General features: G+C 43.1%; 1 protein-coding gene across 1 annotated transcript in view; it reads left to right on the forward strand.

Annotated features, from left to right (window-relative positions):
• The window catches only part of LOC122931526 (dynein beta chain, flagellar outer arm-like), a 466,905-nt gene that overhangs the window by 226,584 nt on the left and 214,084 nt on the right, over positions 1 to 26,237 (forward strand). The window contains exons 66-69 of the mRNA XM_044285594.1: positions 5,587 to 5,771; positions 11,993 to 12,543; positions 12,675 to 12,847; positions 12,944 to 13,102. Coding sequence (XP_044141529.1) covers positions 5,587 to 5,771; positions 11,993 to 12,543; positions 12,675 to 12,847; positions 12,944 to 13,102 — 1,068 coding nt within the window. The remainder of the gene's footprint in view (positions 1 to 5,586; positions 5,772 to 11,992; positions 12,544 to 12,674; positions 12,848 to 12,943; positions 13,103 to 26,237) is intronic.

Below are 26,237 nucleotides of genomic sequence, written 5' to 3' on the forward strand. Positions count from 1 at the left end.
CTTACCCTGGGTTCACACCTGAGCGTTCCTCAAACGCGCGTTTTACGCGCGTTTTTGTCGCGCGTTTTTATGCGCGTTTTTTGTATTAGTAAACGCGCGTTTGACGCGCGTTTGTGTCATTGACTGCAGTGTCCTATGGCCACAAACGCGCGTCAAAACGCCCCAAAGAAGCTCAAGTACTTATTTGAGCGTCGGGCGTTTTACAGCGCGTTCGTACGCGCTGTAAAACGCCCAGGTGTGAACCCTTCCCATAGGGAAGCATTGGTTTTCATGTCTTAAGCGTTTTACAGCGCGTTTGAACGCGCTGTAAAACGCTCAGGTGTGAACCCAGGGTAAGGGTCCATTCACACGTCCCTAACGTGTTTTGCGGATCCACGGATCCGCAAAACACAGACAGCGGCAATGTGCATTCCGCATTTTGCGGACCGCACATTGCCGGCACTATAGAATATGCATGCCTATTCTTGTCCGCAATTGCGGACAAGAATAGGACATGTTCTATTTTTTTCGGGAACGGGATTGCGGACCCAGAAGTGCGGGTCTGCAATTCCGTATCCGAGCAGCACATCGTGCTGCCCCATAGAAATGAATGGGTCCACAATTCCGTTCCACAAAATGCAGAACGAAATTGCGGACGTGTGAATGGACCCTTATACCTTCTCTGTGTAGCCTCCAATCCTTGTTATAGCTCTAAAACACTGATGGAAATCGCTGACCAAAACACTGACGTGTAAATGAGGCTTAAAGGGTTTCTGTCATCCCAATTTAGCTATTAAACAGTTTGACATTATGCATGTGAAAATGTCACCTGAATTTAACTCTGTATTTCTTTTATTTAAGTATGCCCCCGTTGTCGTGTAATTTTAACTTTTATCATATGCAAATGAGCCTCTGGGAGGAGGGGGGGTTGCACCTGCACCTAGAGGCTCCGTTCACCCACCTCATTTCCACGCCCTTCTGTCTTGATTGACAGGGCCAGGCCAGCGTTGGTTCTCCTGCTGGCTCCGTCTGCCATGTAAATCTCGCCGTCCTGTTCAGTATTCGGCGCAGGCGCAGTGAGAAAGCCGGCTGCCATCATTTGATTTTTATTAAAAACAGCAAGAGAGTATAGGGATAAAAAAGTTTTTATTTTATTTTATTTTATTTTTTAGTTTAAATCTAACAGTTTTTCTGACGTTCCTGCAAACAATACTTATACGCTTTACAAATCTGTCATAAATCTGTTCAAACCAACCCCTACTGGATGTCTATGCTCTGTAATGTAGGTCCTTTTATTAAAATGTAGAACAGGACAGTGTGACATATTGTATTTTTTGAGTGATATCCTTAATGATGATACCAGCATTGAGAGATTTAATTATATGTTTTAGCTTATAAGAATGGGTATATTATTATTAAAAATAAGTTATCTCCCAGCACAATTTTCAGTATTTTATAGTTTTTAAATGCACATTAAAGTGAATCTTCACATTTTAAAACAAAATCCAGTACTTCCCTTATCCATAGGGTTAAATGCACCTAATGATAAGATGCACTAGGTTTTAGAGGAGAAAATAAAAAATATATATTTTCCTCAGCACAGACCCTCAGTTTTCATCAGACCTAAGATCAGACCTCACATCATAGCAGACACCCATATCACGTCAGACCTCAGATCAGATCCTCATATCAGATCAGACCCCCATGTCAGAGCTCAGATCAGGACCCCATGTCAGAGCTCAGATCAGGACCCCATGTCAGAGCTCAGATCAGACCCCCAATGTTAGACCTCAGATCAGACCCCCATGTCAGACCTCAGATCAGACCTCTTATTAGATCAGACCACATCAGACCTCAGATCAGACCCCCATCTGAGATAAAATATATACATTAACTTACCTCTCCTGCTCCGCGGCCACTCTGCAGATCCAGCAGTCACACTTAGTTTTCTCCTGACCAATTCTGCACTGTGACCTGACTGCATACAATGTCAGGTCACAGGGTGCACACTACGTCCTGACGCTGTATGCAGTCAAGACAGAATAGCGTGCCAACCGGAGGAAGACCCGAGAATGGTGAGTACAGCACATCACTCATTACTCCCTGCGCCTCCCTACATAATGAAAGCACTCACTAGTATTCGCTTTATAAGATGCACTGACATCTTCCCACCACTTTTAGGGGGAAAAAGTGCATCTTATAAATCAGAAAATATAGTAAATTAAGAGAAAAGAAGCATTGTTCTGCAGTTAGATATATTATAAGGTTTCTTATTATCACCACTTGAACTATTGATTTATGGTGGACAAAATGACACAAATAATGATTCTTTAAAGGGACACTGACAGGGCCAATAAGCATATTGAGGTATATATATGGCAGTACAGGTCTTATAATAGGTATTACAATCATATAAGTATCCCCCCTGTCCACATTATACATACAGTAAACTTAAGTTTTATAACCTGCTCCAACGGTCTTCAATCTGCCCAAGGGGCGGCGTTTCACCTCTCTTGCGCCCAGCCAGCCTCCCCCAACTGCCGCTTTGAAGCGCCGCCCAGCTCAAGAATATTCAGTTTGCTGGGCGGCTTCTGCGGTCCCCGCTCTGAAGCGCTGCGCTTAACAGTGCCCGGCGCATGCGCCGGATCTTGTGAAGTCCGGTACAGTAAGCGCCGCCCAGCTTATCAATATTCACTTCGCTGGGCGGCGCTTACTGTCCCCGACTTCACAAGATCCGGCGCATGTGCAGGGCACTGTTCAGCGCAGCGGTTCAGAGCGGAGACCGCAGAAGCCGCCCAGCAAACTGAATATTCATGAGCTGGGCGGCGCTTCAAAGCGGCAGTTGGGGGAGGCTGGCTGGGCGCAAGAGAGGTGAAACGCCGCCCCTTGGGCAGATTGAAGACCGTTGGAGCAGGTTATAAAACTTAAGTTTACTGTATGTATAATGTAGACAGGGGGGATACTTATATGATTGTAATACCCATTATAAGACCTGTACTGCCATATATATACCTCAATATGCTTATTGGCCCTGTCAGTGTCCCTTTAACTTTAGAAATGTGTGAAAGGAAGCAGAGAATATTCAACCCTGTATAAGTAAAATGGATCTGTGACACCTTTGAGTATATATTAACCATCACAGATTTTTAGACCCAACCATGAAATAATGTTTAATGGTACAAATTTGCTTTAAATCTCAAAACTGTCCAAGCCAGGGAAACTTGCTATTTGCAGCAATATAATTTGCCTCTTCAGATAGCTCAATATAGCTGTCAGTGTCACAGGTTTTAGAAATGTTTTAAAGGTTTCCTAATTAAGCAACTTCCTTCGGATAATATTGTACATTTCATATTGCTAGCAGTAACATCAAAATGTAAAATTTCTGCCCTCATCTTATTATAGACGATTATTATAGACAAGACCATAGCTTCTTCATGATGTGATGCCTTCTTTATAATAGCTTTGATAAAGGAGATGTCTTATGTGAGGACCTAAAAAAACATTTAAAAAAACTGTCATCTGTCTGCAGTACCGCCACTGCTTTGTGTCCAGCCACTTCCAGTCCCATAACACCAGGAGGCAGCTTATCTTTGTGACCGCTGTGGCCAAACACAGGCTTCAGCGGTCATATGGGCTTCAACACTAAGGGGCACAGATTAAGTACCTAGGGGTTGTAGGCTCTAAGGAAACCCCTTTAAAGGGATTCTGTCATTATATTTTACCCCTCTAACCTAAACATATGCTCATGTGCAGACTAATACGAAGAATCCTAAGCTGGCCTTATTAAACCTCACTGTGGCTCCATTTGCCCAAAAAACAGGTTTTTATAACCTGTTAATCACTTACTTAAGGTCCCCAAGGGTAGGTCCGTTAATACAGGGTGCCCGGCCGCACCCCTCGCCGTCCGGTACCCAACGCCGCCTTCTACAGCTCAGCGCCGCCTCCGCAATCCTCCTCGTCCCTCTGCCAGATACCACCCCTGCGCACTAGGCTCAGCCTGATGCGCCTATGCGGACTCCTGGCTGCGGTTTAGTTGAGCGAAGTGCGCATGCAGCGGCCTGATGCGCACTTCGCTCAACCCTGATATGACCTGCAGATTGGCTTAGTCTAGTGCGCAGGCACAGGATCTGGCAGAGGGACAGGGAGAATTGCGGAGGCGGCGCTGAGCTGTAGAAGGTGGCACTGAAGACAGGGAAGGCGGCGCTGAAGACAGAGAAGGCTCCAGTAATCACAAAGTGAAGCACCGCACACCGCTGTCACTGGTGCTCGCAAAAGACTTGTTAGTCTTAGTCTGTAATAGAAAAAAATTGCTTCACACAGCTGATTCAATTTGCCATTAATCGGTGAAATTTATTATTCACAACTTATTTTATGTTGCATACATGGCCCAGTGGATGCCCATATATAAGAGTCACATTACATAGGTACCACAGCGGTATATATGATCTGGCAGTGACGGCAGGCGGGTGCGCTGGACCACAGGCGGTACCTATGTAATGTGACTCTTATATATGGGCATCCACTGGATCATGTATGCAACATAAAAGAAGTTGTGAATAATAAATTTCACGCCACTTTAGCGATTCCTAACCAACGAGCGGCAAGGATCGCTATGTATTGTGCCTCCAAAAGAACATAGCATAGATCCGCAAAAGCAAGTTCTACCAAGACACTTTATTTACTCACAAGATAGATCTTTTTGATTACACATGGGGATTTATTTTATGTGCAATCAAAGAAATCTATTTAATAAAGTGTCTTGGTAGAACTTGCTTTTGTGGATCATGCTATGTCAATCTTCTTTTGGAGGTATGATACATTGAGATCCTTGCTGCTCATTGGTTGGGAATCGCTGAAGCGATGTGATTGGGGAGTGGAGATATTGGAGAGCTGGGCTTCTGGGATAAGTGAATTATTTGTTTCCCAAAAAAAACACATATTTGCTACACAAAGCGCGATCTGGTATTGTTTATTGTGATGTAAAACTATAAGCAAATTATTTCCAAGTGATTTAGGAGATGTTCCACAAACATATATATGCATGTCACGTCTGGTTGTCTGTATACTTTTGGCCATGTAGTGTGAAAACTTATACAGAAATGTGTCCTTTAAAGTATATGTTTATAATAAATCTCCACTTGAACGTTTGAATAAAAAAGTAGACACTGTTCATATCACCTGATTTTTTTTTTTAAAGATGCTTTTGTAAAATGGAAGGTTATACTAAAAATGGCCACACACAATGGACCAACCAGCCATTAGATTTTTGTCAAATCATTTTGGTCTGAAGAGAAGTAAGCAATTTTAAGCAACTATCAGAGGTGTCTGGCAGTGGCCACCTCTCTGCATTGAGAATGCAAGTGCACTCTGCAGACGTTGCGTGTGTATGGATTGTCGAAAGGAATAGATATTGACCAAACTAGTGTTCAGCCGACAGCTGTCTAATGTTAACGATTGACCTTAGCTTGTATGTATCCTGAGAGTGATACCCTACAAATACAGTATCATAGAATATCAGTCAACATTATTCTTTTAAAGCACTGTTTTAAAGTCAACAGAACTGCCTTAGAATAAAAATGTGAAATGTTTTCATGACATGTTTTCCAGATAACTAATGCTGGGCTGACATACTCCAAAGAAAATGCTTGGAACCTGTTTTTGCAGTCTGTGCAGCTGAATATTCGCTGGCTTCTCATTCAGAGTGACACAGGCTCTACATTTTATAAATGGTGTACTGAATTTTCATCACTTTTTAATGCACTGAGCGTTTATTATGTCCCTAAATGGTTACGGTAAGTGCACACTAGATTTTAGCTCTCATTCTGTATCTCTGCTTATCTTTTATTTTGAATGTAAAAGACTCTGCACTACTTGACAAGTAGAGATGAGCAAAGTTTTGAAAAATTTGATTCAGCAGCTTCGCCAATGTTCCCCAAGAAATTTGATTTGTGACAAATTAATTTGACACAAATCACTATAAATCAGGTATACCCAGGCCACTGTGCTTTAGGGTACGGCCACACAGAGCGGCTGTGCTGCATTTAATAATGAAGACCGCACCGTATAGTTGGTCTTCATTGTTAATGGCTGTGCGGCACCTTTAATGCACTTTTAACCCCTTTCCGACATGTGATGTACTATTACGTCATGGAAGTCAGTAACTTCCCGCATTTTGAAGTAATAGTATGTCATGGTGATCGGGCGGGCACCTGAGCGGTGACCCTGATCACTGCAAGGATCCAGCAGTCCCTGGTAGACGGGCCTCTGCTGTATCCACCGTCATTGCTGTTTACAGTAATGTCGGCGGATTAACCCCTTCTATGCCGCGTTCAGCGCTGACCGCAACATAGTAGTGGTTTGCGGCGATTGAAGGAGCGCATAGAGTCCCCACTCTGCTTTGGCGGGGACCTGCTGCGCGACAAGGCAGCCTGATGCCGTGCAGAGGCTGCCCAATGCCTTGCACAGCATTGGGACCTGCCTTCTACGGGTGCCCAGGATCAAAATATCATATGTACCCAAAAATGGTAGTAATAAAACTGGCACCTTATCCCCTAGTTTCCAAGGAGTTTCTACTGTAAGCGTGCATCAGAGGGGCTTCAAATGGGACATGGCTTCTAAAAACCAGTCCAGAAAAATCTGCCTTCCAAAAACCATATGGCGTTCCTTTTCTGCTACACCCTGCCGTGTGCCCTTACATCAGTTTATGACCACATTGGGGTGTTTCTGTAAACCGCAGAATCAGGGTAATAAATATTGAGTTTTGTTTGGCTGTTAACCCTTGGTGTGTCAAAGAAAAAAAATTGATTAAAATGGAAAATCTGCTAAAAAAGTGAAATTTAGAAATGTAATCTCCATTTTCCTTTAACTCTTGTGGAATACCTAAAGGGTTAACAAAGTTTGTAAAATCCGTTTTGAGTAACTTAAGGGGTGTAGTTCCTACAATGGCTCATTTACGGGTTGCTTTCTACTATGTAAGCCCCACAAAGTGACTTCAGACCTGAAATGGTCCTTAAAAAGTGGGTTTTGGAAATTTTCTTAAAAATTTCAAGATTTGCTTCTAAACTTCTAAGCCTTTTAACGTCCTAAATAAACATAAAATGACATTTACAAAATGATGTCAACATAAAGTAGACATGTGGAGAATGTTAAGTAATAAATATTTTATGAGGTATCACTTTCTGTTTTAAGCAGAGAAATAGAAACTTTGAAAATCGCGAATTTTTTGAAATTTTAGGTAAATTTGGGATTTTTCATAAATAAAGGTAAAATATATTGACTCAAATTTATGACTGTCATAAAGTACAATGTTTCACGAGAAAACAATCTCAGAATGGCTCGGATAAGTAAAAGTGTTCCAAAGTTATTACCACATAAAGTGACACATGTCAGATTTTCAAAAAATGACCTGGGCAGAAGGGCAAAAACTGGCCTGGGGTAGAAGGGGTTAAACAGGGGCTGTTGCTAGTATGGGGTTTGGCTGGTTAGGTACGAGCACAATATTCTGGCATACCCACTTCTCCAACCCTAGCACTCTCCTGCCTTACAGGTAAGAACCTGTCCTCTGCCATCTGCATTTCCTTCTTTTCCATATCATCTAATATCGATGAGAATATGTCATCAGGACCATACAGCTCCTCCTCTCTGTGCATCTTGCTGACTTTTCTAGGAAGTAAAGCCAGTGAAAGATGAGGATAGTCATCATTAAAACCTGGCCCCTGTCATGATCCAGGGGCCCAAGGCAGACCTCCAGGACTTCTTGCAAACAGGACACAGGCAAGATTTAGACCAGGGACCAACGGAGTACTTTATTACACATGTAATAAAGGATAATGACAGTAGCATATGCAGTTTAGGCAATAGTGGTAGCACTACCACAGAACCAAGTGTACCTGCAGACCAGAGGCAAAACCCAGTGGGTGAGGAGCCAGTAAGCCACATTCTTCACAGAGCACCTGGTGGTAGGGATGAACTGGGCCGAGGGCTCACCTAGGAACAGATCAGGCAATGTTAACCCCACCAGAACCAGGAGTACCAGAAGTACAGAACACATAATCATAAGTGTCAGTTCACACAATCAAAGAATGCTGCAGCCAGCACGCCCGAGCGACAACCAGCATACACAGGGTAACTGTAGCCAGTACGAGGTTACAGGCAGCCAGCCTACACAACAACGAGTAACAGAACCGCACGGTGATACAAACAGACATCCATACTCAGGTCATGTGTGCACACAAGTCCGCAGCCAGCACGCATTGCAGAACCAGCATACATGGGAACACCCACAGCCAGTGCACAAAGTGCATGCAGCCAGCCTGCACGGCAACAGTGACAGGAACCACAGAGATATAGACACAGAAGCCACAAACACAGGCCACAGCTCACACACAACACCGCAGCCACAAGTAACCAGCATACACAGTTGTCAGCCTGCAGCCAGTACGCGAGAGAGAGCCTGAAGCCCCCCTTAGGGGGGCTGTCACAGTGCGGTTCACTGTGACAGCTGTGGCTGTGTAGGCTAGCTGCATGCCCTCTCACGTACTGGCTGCAAGCTGACTGTCTCCTTTGTATGCTGGTTGATTGGGACTGCCTGCTGGCTGCGGTGTCTTGTGTGAACTGTTGCATGTGGCGATCGCAGCATCTGTGTAGTAAGGCATATGGTTGCAGCTCCTTTTGCCTTCCGATTGGAGCCCCTGCAGTGAAATAATGGGGCTCCGATCAGTTACCATGACAGCCTGAAGCCTGCTGAGGCTTCCAGGCTGTCGCCTCCCTGCTAAGCTGTACAGGAGGCACAGCTCAGCAGGGAGCATGTCAAAATCCTATTCACCCTAATAGATCTCTATTAGGTGAATGGGACAAGGGATCAAAAGATCCAAGGTTCTAGCATCCTAAGAGTTATTAAATAAAAAGGGGAGAAAAATGTAAAAAAATTAAACAAAAGTTTAAATCACTCCTTTCCCAATTTTACATATAAAAATATATAAACCGGGGGGTCGGCAACCTTTTTTGTATGGATTGCCGATTAAAAAAATTAAATCAAAGCTGAAGCGCTAGGTGTGCCGAGCTATACAGGAAAGTAATATAACACAAATATGTGACATAAACCAGGTATTTACTAGCTATGTCCTAAAATTCTCAACAACACTGCCTGACCTGCACGGCTTAAAGAGGTTTACAACTTTTCAGAAAAATAGATAGTAAAGATTGTCACTGCTCCTTCTAAGGGGCTCACCAACCTCCCCCCACCCTCAATCTGGTCACAATGCTCATTCCCCCATCTCCCAAGTGCACACCCCCCAATCTGGTGACATGCTCATCTTCCCAAGCTCACCTTCCTGCCCCCAGTCCCAATCAGGTCACATGCTGGTTTACCCATCTCCCCCTCATCTCCCCACCCCCAATCTGGTCACACACAAACTCTCAGTACATTTAAATACCTCTGGCAGCATTTCTGGCAGTCCTGAGGAGGAGGAGATGTGCAGCAGCGGGGTACAGTAGCATCCAGCCTGTAGGGTAGCAGAGTGCTACTCTCTGCTATTGCTCCTCTGTGGAGTCCGGGGTAGGAAGCGCGAAGGGCGGGCCTAGCAGATGCGTAGTTCTTGACGCATCTGAAGATCTTTGTTCAGAGGTACAGCACGGCGGCATGGCATCCAACAAATGACGACAAGACTGAAAAGTCTTGTCATCATTTGGTGACAGCTGGCATGTCAGCAGATAGCGGTTTGCGTGCCACTTCTAGCACGCGTGCCGCAGGTTGCCGACCCCTGATATAAACAATAAAATATATATTAGGTATCAGATATCTGAAAATGTCTTAACTATTAAAATATAAAAATAAATTTCCTGTGCGGTGTATGCTGTAACGGAAGAAAAACAATTAAAAAAACACATGATTCGCCATTTTTTTGTCACCCCCCCCAAAAAAATGGATAACGGTGATAAAAAGTTGCACATACTACTAAAATGGTACCAATAAAATCTACAGTTCGTTCTGCAACTAAACAAGCCCTAATACAGCTCTACACATCAAAATATAAAAAAGTTATGGCTGTCTGAAAATGGGGATGCAAAGAATATTTTTTTTTTTCAAAGGTTTTTTTTATGTAATAAAACTAAATAAAAACGATACAAGTTTGGTATAGCCTTATCATGTTGAGCTTCAGAACAAGGACATCATGTCATTTTTAGTGCACAGTGAATGCGATGATCTTAAAACCACAAAAACCTTGGCAGAATTGTGTTTTTTTTATTTAATTTTACCCCAAAAAGGTGCATCTTGTTCTGCAAAAAATAAGCCCTCATATGGCTATGTGAATGGAAAAAATAAATAAAAAATTATGGCTATTGGAACGTGAGGAGGAAAAATCAAAAATGCAAAAAAATGAAAATAGGCCTGATCTTTAAGGGGTTAAGTATAGACTGCAGAAAGTCATCACTTCTCCACAAAAAGAAACAATGCCCTTCCCCCTTCCTATTGCTTAAGTTATGGTGCTTATTAATTTTTTTCACATGGTTAATTATTTGCTGCCTAACATGAAGAGAGCAGCAAATCCTGTTGTACAGATGTGATTTGCTTCAAAGTCATCTAAATATAGAGTGAAGAAATGCCATACAAGATAAAATTCATCGCTGCTGTAATGCCTAAGCAAACACGATTCTTGCTTCAGGTCTCTCAAGATTTTATTTTTTTATCTAAACAAACACACAAAAAAACAAGTGTTCAGGCATAAGCTTTTATTTTATTTAATAGCTAGTGGGAAATAAAAACATACACATAATATTCTCAATATGATCTCCCTCTTCCAAAACCCATCGACCAGACGGAATCCATAGGGAAAGCTAAGAAATTAAATTCACAGTTCAGGCTGCAGCTGCGTTACCCTGGTTACCTGCCAGTCTTCTCCATAATTAATAAGGAAAATCGTTTGGTCAGGTCACATGATTGACTGGCATAGCAATAATACTAAAATATGTTTCATTGTTGTATTGTAATAGGCTTACTAAATTAGTTGTACAAGTTTCTTGTTGGTGAGAATTTAAGAAATCCGCTGTGAAATAGGCAGTGAAAGAGGGTAATTTAGTTTTATTTTCTGAGCAGAACTTCATATGACATTTATTGGAAATCTCACACTTCAGCCTGACTCTTGAGATTGATGCTTATAATAGCACCATTTATCTTTACAAACATGTACACGTCTCAGGCAGAATTTCTTTCTGTACTCCAGCCATATATGCTTCCTGACTTGTTTTTCTGGTAAATCTCTAATTTCTGTTATGGCCACTTAGTAATATCAGTAGTCCACCACTGCCTCCCTTGCCTCTAGACTAACTAGTAAAACCGGGGGTAGGGGAGGGGGCACAATCACAATGGTTCTGCCTAGAATGTATAGGCTTCTAGCAGAATCCATTGAGTGTATGGGCCCTCAGGCACCTTAGATCAGTCTGTACAGGTCCTCAAGCCACAGAAAAGTGCTGAAGGAAGGTTAGCCACTGTGTAAGCGTCTGAGGTTTAATGTGGGGTCTGTATTTGTTTTAATAGGTCCGTATTTGTTGAGAGGGTCAGGCTCTGTATCCAGGGGTGTGGTCTGCTATTCTAAAATTACATGTTAAAGGCATTGTTTAGCTATGAGAGCCTTTCTTCTAGACCCTTGCTGGTCTCAGAGGGAAACATAATTACCTGCTCTCTGCATCTCGATTCTCATTTTTCATTTCAAATGTCTATTCTGTAGCCACTTATATATTGCCAATAGTAAAAACAATGTATACATTGTGAGTCTTTCCTAGTAATAACATATAGTACATGACTACATAGAGTCTGAAATTCCCATGTGTTACCTCGTGAACCTGTCAACAGTGTTTTATAAGAGCTTCTATTGATGGATTACAGGTTGCTGTAATTGGAAACTTATATTCAGCAGATGGATTGGCAAAATAACAACAGGAATTTGAAATCCATATCCTTTTACTCTTATGTTCTAAGATAAATGTGTCCTAATGTATCCCATTTGTCTTTTAGAGAAGACCTAGTAGAACATGCAAGCTATCATATTCAAGATTTGAGCATGTTGTCCAAGCAGGAAATTGAAAATGTGTGTCATCTCTTATCATCCATGCATCTTTCTGTCACTGAGCATGCCAGGTCAACCGACAAAAATTATGGAAATCTAACTAATGCAAACTTTGAGAAATTTGTTCAGTGTTTCAGAGCCCTTCTACAAGATCAGTATGTCTTAATAAAGAAGGAGCATAAGATGGCTGTGGAAACTCTCAGCTGCATTGACAAAAAACTTAAAACGTATGAAAAACTGACTGATGAACTGACACATGAAAAGAATGTACTTGAACAACACAAAGAAGTAACATTGAAAATATTACACCAGATTGCTCAGGACAAGGCTGTGGTGGAACAGAAGATTCATGTTGTGTATCGACAGTTAGAAAAGATCAAAAAGTTCAAATTGCTGCTCCCAGAGTATCAAGTTGCACTAGAGAAATCTGAATTCAAATGCTCTGCTTTAATAGAAAATAGTAAGGAACTAGTGCAAAACATCAATATAACAGCTTTAGGTAAGGACTAATGAGCAGAGTCTTCCAATGGCTATAGCAACTATGTGGGAGAATGGTGGTGTATATTTTAGAGAAATTAGGCAACGTAAGGACAGTAAGAAAATCTTTTGATGCCATCATCTTACTTGCAGGAGAATTGCGTGCAATGCAGAAGCCAGGCGTAGACCTTGAAGAGCTGATGGCATCTATCATTATAATTTTGAAGTCACCTAATGCTGATCTGACATGGGCAAAGGGAGCTAAGAGGCAGATGGCCAATATAGATCGCTTCCTGAATGAACTGTCTACTTTCCACACTTCACAGGTGAAATATATGTGGCTTTTGTGATGACCTATTTGACATTATTTACTGTATTTTGTATGGGATTCTTTTTGATGGCATGCCCATTGTGATTTTTAGCTATCTCAGTCTACATTGGAGCTCCTTGACACAAACACAAAGAAAATCCAGTTTACGCCTGAGAACATGGAGAGGAAGACAGCTGGTAATGCAGCAGCAGGGAGTCTTATGAGATGGCTCCAAGGTGCAGTGCAGTATTACAGGATTCTGACTTCTAAGGTAGGTTTTATTTTTAATTATAGGAAATAAATAAATGTGTATGCCTATAAATATTAAGAGATCAACACTGTGCCAAGGGGAAGGGCAACAGATAGTAAGCAGAAGCTTAAAGGGGTTGTCCAGGATTTTGATATTGATGGCCTATCCTCAGGATAGGTCCTGAATATTAGATTGATGGGGGTCCGACATCCCACACCCCAGTTGATCAGCTCTTGCCTTGTAGCTTCGATGCCTGGAGCCAGCACTAGAACTACACAGCTCTGTCCATTGTGTATTGGACAGAGCTGGTAACTGCAGTGCTGTTGACATTAATTTTAGTAGAAGCGTTCCTGCAGTTACCAACTCAGTCCACTACACAGTAGTTGGAGATGTGTAGTTCCAGCAACAGCTGATTGGCTGGGTGTCAGAAAGGATATTGATGGCCTATCCTGAAGTTAGGAAATCAATATCAAAATCCGGGACATCCTCTAACCATGAACAAAATAATTTTCAGTTTCAGAATATATAGACATTATTTTACTACTGAAAAATTAGTCTGAAAAAAATATGTTTTATTGTAATTTGTATTTTTATTGGAACTAAAACTAGTATTATAGCTGTGGTACCATGTATATTCTTATGTGTGTAAGACCCTGACTAGAACTCATCTGGTTCTGTCCTGGGTTCTATTGTTTTTTTTCTGAGCATATGATACAGATTTTAGCCATCACATTCCATTGTCGTCATCGATCCATGAAATAAATACTTCCTTGTTTTCCTGGAAAATTGAGTATTAATTAGTATTGTAGATTAACTGTAATTATTCAATTAGCAAAGGAATAAAATGACTATACTACGTTTTTGTATTCCTGTAAGAATCACACCTTTGTATTGTAAAATGTATGCATATGGGTGACTGCTGAAGATTAGTAGATTAAAAGCAAAGCCCACACCCTAATCTGATTTGGTGCTTGTGTTAGTAGCTATTTATATTTTGCCTCAAGAATGTAAATAATTTCCATGATTAGAAAAAATGGGTTTGCTTTTCCCCATAAACGGCACTTCGCTGGCAATGTCGATCTTCCTAATTGGAAATAAATGGGTCAGACCTGCTATACCAGATACATCCCACGGACAATAGTGGTGCACGTTCTGGAAAGAAAATATTTTTTTTCTATTTCTAGACAATCACTTTAACATAATTCTGGTTACTTTATGTATAATTAACCAGACAATTAACCAGACTATTTTATTAACCTCTTAGTGGCCACCCATATGCCTTTTTACGGCGGTCACTTAGGTGCCTTAGGCTGGGCCACTGCCTTTTTACGGCTGCCCAGTCTAAGCACTGGAACTGTAGGTTTGGTGGACCAAGAAAGTCCAAGAAAAACGGACAGAGTAACAGGCGCAAATCCACAACCAATGGTAGAAAACAAATTGGTTTATTCAGGACAACGCGTTTCGGGGTGCATGACCCCTTTATCAAGTCTACAGAAAGAAATGTATCGATCACATACATTGACTTTGGTGAATAATAGATAAGTTTGGATAATGAACCGTAGCGATAGTAAATATGCATACACATGTATAAAAAGGTATAAAAGAGTAGATGCGTGAATTCTGCATTCGAATAATGAATTAAATTAGATGGAATAGAGGATATTAAAAACATACATATTTCATGGGAACACTTACTGATAAAAGATATATATATATATATATATATATATATATATATATGTATACAGGCATGGTAAAAGAATATGATAATAATATAATAATAAAAGTACGGTAGTCTCTAGGGGATCCGTTGGAGGTACCTTGGACGTTTGCATTGGAATATGTGCCCATAGTTAGTTATCTACTAAGAATGTTATGTTTCTGGTGTCAAGAATTTGTGGCCATAGTGGCATAATTTTGGCCGTGTGTAAGGTGCATTTTGGTCGTAGGGGAGGCGCAGGAGGAATATTGGAGAGGGGGGAACACTTGGTAAAAAAGGGGGGGGGGATATGGTGACATATAAGGTGTAAAAATGGTATTGGCAAAGGGTGGCTGAGGGTAAAAATGTGTATATGTCAATAGGTATGTGTGGAAAGAGCAAAGGGTAATGGGGAGGTATGATGAGTAAAATAGATAAAGTTTGGGTGAATAAATGGTAACTGAGATGGTGGGGGCCAGGGTGGGATGGGTGTCTAGGGTGAGGAAGATGAGTTGACATATTGAATAGGAGGTGCTTGCTTGCGTGGAGGTAACTGACCTGGTGGATCGCAGTCTAAGCACTGCACAGATCTCCCATGCAGTGGAGAGAGGGGGCTCGGTCTCAAATGAGAGCCGTGCTCTTGCTCTAATGACCTAAACCAGCCAGAGCGCATGTCGTGAGCAATAGCACCTGCTTGCATATAAGGTGGTACCTTGGAACCTAACCCGAGTTCGGGAAATGGTTTTTTACAGTATAAATCAATTTCTGAAGTTATTATGCAAAATCTCACGAGACTTCGCAAAGTAATAACTTTGGCTCTTCGGAGCCAATACATTCTAATACTGTACGGAGTGCTCACTTCATACAATATTGAAATGAAGTTTTATGTGAATCGACTTAGGATGTTTCATCCGAAGTCGATTCGTTCATCCCTAGTAAACACCGTAAAATGTATAACGTAAAAATTCAGTGGCAGTATATCTGTTCTTTCCTATCCCCCTCCCAGAAAAAGTTAATAAACATTAATCAGTAAGTTAGATTACCCTAAAATGGCACGATTAAAAACCACAACTCAAAAAAACAAGCTCCCTATGGTTACATAGACGGAAGGCGACATTGTCTTAGAAGGCGACAATGAAAAAAAATCGGTCAGTAAAAGGCCCAAAACAGGCTGGTCACTAAGGGGATAAGTATTAATTAGAGATGAGCGAAGTTCTGGAAAATTTGATTCAGAATCTTACATGGTAATTTGATTTGTGACAAATTACTTCATCACCAAGCGCATTCCTTTGTATGTAGCAGGCGCAATGATGGGAAATGGCGATCGCTTGGCCCACCATAATCAGGGTAAAAAAACAAAAAACAAAAACTCACCATATCTATTTGCTCACACAGAGGCCGTCGCGGCCATCTTGATTGAAGACACCGAGCAAAATCATTTTTTAATACCATTTTAGAAAAAATAGATTCATTACAACGAAACGCAAGTAAATTTGGTGTTGCGATGAATCAAATTTTTCCTTAAATTTCGATCAAAGTCAATTTGTTTGGCTTCAATTTGCTCGACACTAGTATTAATGATATATGATATGATATACAGTGGATATAAAAAGTCTACACACCCCTGTTAAAATGTCAAGTTTCTGTGATATAAAAAAATTATACAAAGATACATCATTTCAGAACTTTTTCCACCTTTAATGTGAACTATAAACTGTACAACTTAATTGAAAAACAAACTGAAACCTTTTAGGCAGAGGGAAGAAACAATATAAAAATAAAATAATATGTTTGCATAAGTGTGCACACTCTTAAACTAATACTTTGTTGAAGCACCTTTTGATTTTATTACAGCACTCAGTCTTATTGGGTATGACTCTATCAGCATGGCACATTTTGACTTGGCAAGATTTGCCCACTCTTCTTTGCAAAAAACACTCCAAATCTGTCAGATTGCGAGGGCATCTCCTGTGCACAGCCCTCTTCAGATCACCCCACAGATTTTAAATCGGATTCAGATCTGGGCTCTGGCTGGGCCATTCCAAAACTTTAATCTTCTTCTGGTGAAGCCATCCCTTTGTTGATTTGGATGTATGCTTTGGGTCGTTGTCATGCTGAAAGATGAAGTTCCTCTTCATGCTCAGCTTTCTAGCAGAAGCCTGAAGGTTTTGTGCCAATATTGACTGGTATTTGGAACTGTTCATAATTCCCTCCAGCTTAACTAAGGCCCACAACCATTCTTCACTGTGGGTATGGTGTTCTTTTGATGATCTGCAGTGTTGTTTTTGGGCTAAACATATCTTTTGGAATTATGGCCAAAAAGTTCAACCTTGGTTTCATCAGACCATAACACCTTTTCCCACATGCTTTTGGGAGACTTCAGATGTGTTTTTGCAAAATTTAGCCTGGCTTGGATGTTTTTCTTCGTAAGAAAAGGCTTTCGTCTTGCCACTCTACCCCATAGCCCAGACATATGAAGAATACGGGAGATTGTTGTCACATGTACCACACAGCAAGTACTTGCCAGATATTCCTGCAGCTCCTTTAATGTTGCTGTAGGCATCTTGGTAGCCTCCCAGACCAGTTTTCTTCTCGTCTTTTCAAAAATTTTGAAGGGACGTCCAGTTCTTGGTAATGTCACTGTTGTGCCATATTTTCTCCACTTGATGATGACTGTCTTCACTGTGTTCCATTGTATATCTAATGCCTTGGAAATTCTTTTGTACCCTTCTCCTGACTGATACCTTATAACAATGAGATCCCTCTGATGCTTTGGAAGCTCTCTGTGGACCATGGCTTTTGCTGTGGGATGCGACTAAGGCTACTTTCACACTAGCGTTCGGGCGGATCCGTTCTGAACGGATCCGCTCATAATAATGCAGACGGAGGCTCCGTTCAGAACGGATCCGTCTGCATTATTTTTAGCATATAACAGCTAAGTGTGAAAATAGCCTCGTACGGATCCGTCCAGACTTTCAATGTAAAGTCAATGGGGGACGGATCCGCTTGAAGATTGAGCCACATTGTGGCATCTTCAAACGGATCCGTCCCCATTGACTTACATTGTAAGTCTGGACGGATCCGCACGGATCCGCACGCCTCCGCACGGCCAGGCGGACACCCGAACGCTGCAAGCAGCGTTCAGCTGTCCGCCTGTCCGTGCGGAGGCGAGCGGAGCGGAGGCTGAACGCCGCCAGACTGATGCAGTCTGAGCGGATCCGCTCCATTCAGACTGCATCAGGGCTGGACGGCTGCGTTCGGGTCCGCTCGTGAGCTCCTTCAAACGGAGCTCACGAGCGGACCAGCGAACGCTAGTGTGAAAGTAGCTCCTTTAATGTTGCTGTAGGCCTCTTGGTAGCCTCCCAGACCAGCTTTCTTCTCATCTTTTAATCAATTTTGGAGGGACATCCAGTTCTTGGTAATGTCATTGTTGTGCCATATTTTCTCCACTTGATGATGACTGTCTTCACTGTGTTCCATTGTATATCTAATGCCTTGGAAATTCTTTTGTACCCTTCTCCTGACTGATACCTTATAACAATGAGATCCCTCTGATGCTTTGGAAGCTCTCTGTGGACCATGGCTTTTGCTGTGGCATGCGACTAAGAACATTTCAGGAAAGACCAACTAGAGCAGCTGAACTTTATTTAGGGTTAATCAGAGGCACTTTAAATGATGACAGCTGTATGCTGACTCCTATTTAACATGATTTTGAATGTGATTGCTTAATTCTGAACACAGCTACATCCCCAGTTATAAGAGGGTGTGCACACTTATGCAACCACATTAGTTTAGTTTTGTTTTTTTTCTTCCCTCCACCTAAAAGATTTAAGTTTGTTTTTCAATTGAGTGGTACAGTTTATAGGTCATGTTAAAGGTGGAAAAAGTTCTGAAATGAATTATCTTTGTCTAATTTTTTTACAGCACAGAAACCTGACATTTTATCAGGGGTGTGTAGACTTTGTATATCCACTGTACTTCTTTGGGTAAATTTATCAAAACTGGTGTAAAGGAAAAGTGGTTTAGTTTCCCATCAAGCAATCAGATTCCACCATTAATTGTTCACAGCTCCTTTAGGAAATGAAAGGTGGAAGCTTATTGGTTGCTATGGGTAACTAGGCCAGTTCTCCTTTACATCAAATTTGATAAATCTCCCCCTATTGTTTTATTTTCTAGTGATGCTATTTGATTCTGTAGCAGCATACATTTTTATCTATTTGTTACTGTGAGGCAAGTAAAGACTTAGGGGGGCAACTATGAACTGATATATGCCAGTTTTCTGGAGTATATCTGTCGCAGATAATTTTCTACCCTTGTTTTAGGTGTAGACAAGGAAGCTGGCGTAGATTTAGACCAGCGGTGGATGACCCGAAGTTATATAGAGGGCGGCGCCCCTACATAACTTTGGCGGATCCACAGCCAGTGCAGGGGTTATTAAGACCGGCGCTGGTCTTAATAAATTACTCCCTTAGCTCTCCCCTATATTACTTAAACATTTTACAGACATTAACTTTAAATGGTTTGTAAATCTCGCTTTAAGATATCTATTAGGAAGTCATCAGGTTCAAAGAACTAATACACATTATCTAAGGAGAAACACATTCCGGAATCTATCTCAGTTCCTTAATGTGTTCAAAGAAACCAATTTAAACTAAATTTTACCAAGGCCAAATGTCAATCATAAGAAGAAATATATGTGAAATTTTAATTGCAAGATGTTCAGTGCAAATTTAATGAGTTAAATAAGAGAGTGGAGAATTCCAGCATGCTCAGCTCATGCATAATGTTGACTTAAATTGGTTCTCTAGAGGTGGCGAGAATTGCATTTGTAGAATTTATACACTGATAGAGCAAATGTTCTGGGCCCTGTAGGTTAAGGTTATAAATCAGAACCATTTAACTTCCTTTGAGTGATTTCTGGAGAGTATAATGGTTCAGAAAGCTGGCTTGAGATATAAGTGATTATTCTGTCTAGATTATAAAATGCTGCTCAATATTCATAAATTAGTGATCATTAATCCCCCAAATAGTTCCTGTCAGCTACCTAAATAAATCTCCCTCCAGTTAATTGATATTGAAAGAGACTGTGCTTATTTACTTGGAATTAGGACAAAAGAAATGTTGTGTGTCATGTGGATGTAAACATGAATGATCTGTAAAATGATTTGCTTAATGCCCCTGATCGTTGTCAAATGTAAAGGATGGAAATTGCATCTACATTCCTCACGTCAGCAGTAATAGTTGTTAACACTCTTTATTCCTTAATTCAATCGACGCAATAGACATTTACCACTTGTTGCCATTCGTTCTCCAAACAACTGTCAGTTCGAATTGGTGCCCAGATATATAACTAATGCATATGGATTTCCTTGGTGCAATTTATGAAGAGCCGTATTGGTACTGGTTGAAACTGGTATTTCATTTAACTCCTTGGCTATTGGACAAAGTATTACTGCAATTACCCAACTGGCTGAGAAAGTTAACACCGCTGCAGAGCTATAAGAATAGGCCATGTACAGATGTAGATGAGTCTATCAAAGAATCAGAGAGATTTGCCATGTGGCAAAACACACAGTAATCTATTTCATGTGCATGGTTTTCCCATACAGCTTTATGCAATTTTTTTTACAATCTTAAAGATACCCTCCAGAGAAAAGATAAAGAAACATCCTATAGTGAAGGGAACCCCCACCCCCAGTCGTACTTATTTAGTACCTGCCCATTCTGAAGATCTAATGTTTCCTTAAAAACCCAATAAATCTCCAAGACTACAGGATATATGAAAGTATAACTTGGGGGTCGGAAGACATGTGTCAGATGGCTACCCAAGGGTGGGCATGTTATATACAGTACAGACCAAAAGTTTGGACACACCTTCTCATTCAAAGAGTTTTCTTTATTTTCATGACTATGAAAATTGTAGATTCACACTGAAGGCATCAAAACTATGAATTAACACATGTGGCATTATATACATAACAAAAAAGTGTGAAACAACTGAAAATATGTCATATTCTAGGTTCTTCAAAGTAGCCACCTTTTGCTTTGATTACTGCTTTGCACACTCTTGGCATTCTCTTGAGGAGCTTCAAGAGGTAGTCACCTGAAATGGTTTTTACTTCACAGGTGTGCCCTGTCAGGTTTAATAAGTGGGATTCCTTGCCTTATAAATGGGGTTGGGACCATCAGTTGTGTTGTGGAGAAGTCAGGTGGATACACAGCTGATAGTCCTACTGAATAGACTGTTAGAATTTGTATTATGGCAAGAAAAAAGCAGCTAAGTAAAGAAAAACGAGTGGCCATCATTACTTTAAAAAATGAAGGTCAGTCAGTCCGAAAAATTGGGAAAACATTGAAAGTGTCCCCAAGTGCAGTCACAAAAACCATCAAGCGCTACAAAGAAACTGTCTCACATGCGGACCGCCGCAGGAAAGGAAGACCAAGAGTCACCTCTGCTGCGGAGGATAAGTTCATCCAAGTCACCAGCCTCAGAAATCGCAGGTTAACAGCAGCTCAGATTAGAGACCAGGTCAATGCAACACAGAGTTCTATCAGCAGACACATCTCTAGAACAACTGTTAAGAGGAGACTGTGTGAATCAGGCCTTCATGGTAGAATATCTGCTAGGAAACCACTGCTAAGGACAGGCAACAAGCAGAAGAGACTCTTTTGGGCTAAAGAACACAAGGAATGGACATTAGACCAGTGGAAATCTGTGCTTTGGTCTGATGAGTCCAAATTTGAGATCTTTGGTTCCAACCACCGTGTCTTTGTGCAACGCAGAAAAGGTGAACGGATGGACTCTACATGCCTGGTTCCCACCGCGAAGCATGGAGGAGGAGGTGTTATGGTGTGGGGGTGCTCTGCTGGTGACACTGTTGGGGATTTATTCAAAATTGAAGGCATACTGAACCAGCATGGCTACCACAGCATCTTGCAGCGGCATGCTATTCCATCCAGTTTGCATTTAGTTGGACCATCATTTATTTTTCAACAGGACAATGACCCCAAACACACCTCCAGGCTGTGTAAGGGCGATTTTACCATGAAGGTGAGTGATGGGGTGCTGCGCCAGATGACCTGGCCTCCACAGTCACTGGATCTGAACCCAATCGAGATGGTTTGCGGTGAGCTGGACCGCAGAGTGAAGGCAAAAGGGCCAACAAGTGCTAAGCATCTCTGTGAACTCCTTCAAGACTGTTGGAATACCATTTCAGGTGACTACCTCTTGAAGCTCATCAAGAGAATGCCAAGAGTGTGCAAAGCAGTAATCAAAGCAAAAGGTGGCTACTTTGAAGAACCTAGAATATGACATATTTTCAGTTGTTTCACACTTTTTTGTTATGTATATAATTCCACATGTGTTAATTCATAATTTTGATGCCTTCAGTGTGAATCTACAATTTTCATAGTCATGAAAATAAAGAAAACTCTTTGAATGAGGAGGTGTGTCCAAACTTTTGGTCTGTACTGTATATATATATATATATATATATATATATATATATATATACATATACACACAATCTGTGCAGCTCCAGAGAGGCCGAGTTGGTAAGGAGACCCAATGCCAAGACCCTAAAGACAATTTCCTTGTGTCTGTTAGATCGAATGTAAGGGGTTGAGCTAATGAGTTTCATGGCTTACAATGATCTATAGATTGTTACAGAAATGTAAGAAGGTTTTTTATGATGAGCTATTGGACATCAAGGAGCTCATATACTGTTCTTGAACAGGGGCTCTCCACTTTTGTGGCTATCCTAAAGAAAAGCCCTGCATTTTCCTTTTTTGTTCCAGAGAGTCACTATGAGCTATCACAGTGCAAGAAGAGACTGCTGAACTACAGACTCTGCTACAATTTATCGCCATGTACAAACTGTGCAGTGTACCAATATTCAAGTAGTGACCCCATGAGTGGGGAGGGTGGCAGCAGTGGCAGTAACATTGACAATAGTGGCCCCATGACAGAGTGGTGAGAGTGTTATGGTCTTACCTTCTTACTGTTCTCCCTCGTTTGACATGTGCTGGCGGCCATCTTGGTTTCTGGGTTTCTTGTAGCCTCCTACCCTGCGGCTTCTCCTTCCCACTGGGAGGAGCTGGCTGCCTAGCTCATATATATAGGAGGTCTGTGGCTTCAGTTCCTTGCTTGGTCCTCCTGTGTTCACATGCTTCTAAGACTGCTGCTGCTTCTGGTTCCTGATCCTGGCCTCGTCTGACTACCCCGTTGGTTCCTGATCCTGGCTTCGTCTGACTACCCCGTTGGTTCCTGATCCTGGCTTCGTCTGACTACCCTGCTGGTTCCTGATCCAGGCTTCGTCTGACTACCCTTCTGGTTCCTGACCTCTGTCTACGCAAGACCCTGCTTCGGTTTAGCCATCCGTTTGGACTTTTGCTTACGGCTTGCTTTTCAATAAAGCCTTCTTATTTTCCACCTATCTCTTGTTGTACGTCTGGTTCATGGTTCCATGACATTAGGACCAAGCCATGAATTCTGACGGTACAGGGCCATCCTCGCTACCTACGCTGGTTGCCAGACTTGATCAGCAGGATCACCTGTTGGGTCGGTTCGCTGTGGCGTTGCAAACCCTGCTTGAACGCACGGCTCATTTCGCTTCCGTTGCCGATGGGTCGGTTGTCGCTCCTGGGCCCGTTCCTACTGCCGCTCCGGTTGTTGCGCCAGAGTCTACCCCGACACCTGTTGCTGCGCCTGCGGTGTCTCGGGGTATGACCGGTTCTGCCCCCCTTCCACAGCGCTTTGGGGGAGAGCCAACTCAGTGCCGAGGTTTCCTTAACCAGGTGGGCATTTATTTCGAGTTGCTGCCACATGCCTTTCCTACTGAGAGATCAAAGGTGGGCTTCTTGATCTCGCTGCTCTCGGACAAGGCCTTGGCCTGGGCCAGCCCTTTATGGGAGAACAACAATCCGGTGGTTGCCGAGTTTTCCGGTTTTGTTGCTTCTCTTCGGAAGGTATTCGATGTGCCGGCTCGTGCTGCCTCTGCTGCGAAGCTCCTTATGTCCATCAGACAGGGTTCACGATCCGTAGCTGAATACGCCATCGAGTTTCGTACCCTGGCAGCAGAGGTGGGCTGGAATAATGAGGCTCTGGTCGCTGCTTTCTCTCATGGTCTTTCGGATGCCTTGAAGGATGAGGTTGCAGCTAAGGACCTACCAGTGGAGCTTGAGTCTCTTATTTCTTTCCTGATTTTGATTGACACCAGACTCAGGGAGAGACCTTCCTTTAAGGAGAGCCTGCGGAGGTCTTCTAACAGATTGGCGCCTACGTTTGTTGTCCCACCCGTGCCTCCCTCTCCTCCCACGCCTCCTGGGGATGACTTGTCTGGGGGTGAACCCATGCAGCTGGGGTTTGCTCGCCTGTCCGAGGGGGAGAGGGTACTCCGGAGACGCGAGGGCCGATGCATGTACTGTGGTCTCGGTGGGCATTTTCGGTTGGCATGTCCGAACCGTCCGGGAAACGCTCGCACCTGAGATCCTGTCGGGGGCAGATCTTGGGTGGAGTCTCCTCGTCCCCGGTTTCCCGTGTTGACAAACCACTGATCACTGTTGTCCTCTCCTGGGTCGGGGGCTCGGTGACGACCCAGGCGTTGGTGGACTCTGGTGCTGGTGGTTTGTTCATTGATAGTGGGTTCGCTGCCGCCAATTCCATTCCTCTGCAGCCTCGAGGTTCCCCACTGGCTCTTGAGGCGATAGACGGCAGACCCCTTCTGCCGCCACACGTGACTCATGAGACCCTTCCAGTGGGGATAGCCATTGGTGCCGTTCACAGAGAGTCGGTCTGTTTCCAGGTGATTTCGTCTCCACACTACTCGGTGGTCTTGGGGTACCCCTGGCTCCAGAAGCATAATCCGACTTTCGATTGGAGATCGGCCGAGATCCTCTCGTGGTCACCGCAGTGTGGGGCTAGTTGCATCCATGGGCCTGTCAAGTTGCTGTGTACTTCCTCGGACTCTCTGTTGCCTCCTGAATACGAAGAGTACCGGGATGTATTCGATAAGGTGCGCGCGGTTGCCCTACCTCCGCACCGCCCATACGATTGTGCCATAGAGTTACAATCTGGTGCCGTTCCTCCTCATGGCAAAGTCTATCCACTGTCGGTAGCGGAGAATGAGGCCATGGAGGAGTACGTGAGGGAGGCGCTTTCACACGGACACATTCGCAAATCCTCGTCCCCGGCAGGGGCTGGATTTTTCTTTGTGAAAAAGAAGGGCGGTGAGTTGAGGCCTTGCATCGATTACAGGGGTCTCAATCGCATCACGATCAAGAACGCTTACCCGATACCCTTGATTTCCGAGCTGTTCGATCGCCTCAAAGGGGCCACGGTCTTTACCAAACTCGACCTGAGGGCGGCATATAACCTGGTAAGGATCAAGGCGGGCGATTAGTGGAAGAACGCGTTTAACACCAGGACCGGTCATTATGAATCCTTGGTTATGCCCTTTGGGTTGTGCAATGCGCCCGCAGTCTTCCAGGAATTCATCAACGATGTTTTCCGTGACCTGTTGCAGCAGTGTGTGGTGGTCTATTTGGATGACATCTTGGTATATTCTGAATCCATGGAGGCCCACATTATGGATGTCAGACGAGTGTTGCAACGGTTACGAGAGAACAGGCTGTTCGGTAAGCTTGAGAAATGCGAATTTCACCGATCCCAGGTAACCTTCTTAGGTTACATCATTTCCGCTGAGGGGTTCTCCATGGATCCTGAGAAGGTTTCGGCTGTCTTACAGTGGCCCCAGCCCAGTGGTCTCCGTGCCCTGCAGCGCTTTTTGGGCTTCGCCAATTATTATCGGAAGTTCATCAGGGACTTTTCTATGCTAGCCAAGCCGCTCACGGATCTGACCAGGAAGGGCAGTAATTTCCAGGTCTGGCCGCTCGAGGCCATCCGAGCGTTTGAGGCTCTAAAGTCCGCCTTTGTGTCGGCTCCGATTCTGTCGCATCCCAACCCTGGGTTGCCCTTTGTCCTCGAGGTGGACGCGTCTGAGACGGGAGTAGGCGCCCTCCTGTCTCAGCGTAGAACACCAGAGGGTCCTCTGCTTCCTTGTGGGTTTTACTCCCGGAAACTGTCTTCCGCGGAGTGCAACTATCAGATTGGTGACAGGGAGTTATTGGCCATCGTGCAAGCCCTTAAAGAATGGAGGCACTTGCTCGAGGGTTCGGTGGTTCCGGTTCTCATCCTGACGGACCACAAGAATCTGACCTACCTTTCTGAGGCCAAGAGATTGACACCACGTCAGGCCAGATGGGCTCTGTTCTTGTCACGTTTTAATTACGTGGTCTCCTACCTACCCGGTTCCAAGAACATCAGAGCGGATGCCTTATCACGGCAGTACTCCGAGCTGTCCGGGGAGGAGTCGATTCCGACTTCGGTCATACCTCCGAATCAGATCCTGGCCGCCATTCGCACCAGCCTGACCTCTCCCCTGGGTGAGCAGATTTTGG

The sequence above is a fragment of the Bufo gargarizans genome, chromosome 3 (assembly GCF_014858855.1).
Source record: "Bufo gargarizans isolate SCDJY-AF-19 chromosome 3, ASM1485885v1, whole genome shotgun sequence".
NCBI lineage: Eukaryota > Metazoa > Chordata > Amphibia > Anura > Bufonidae > Bufo > Bufo gargarizans.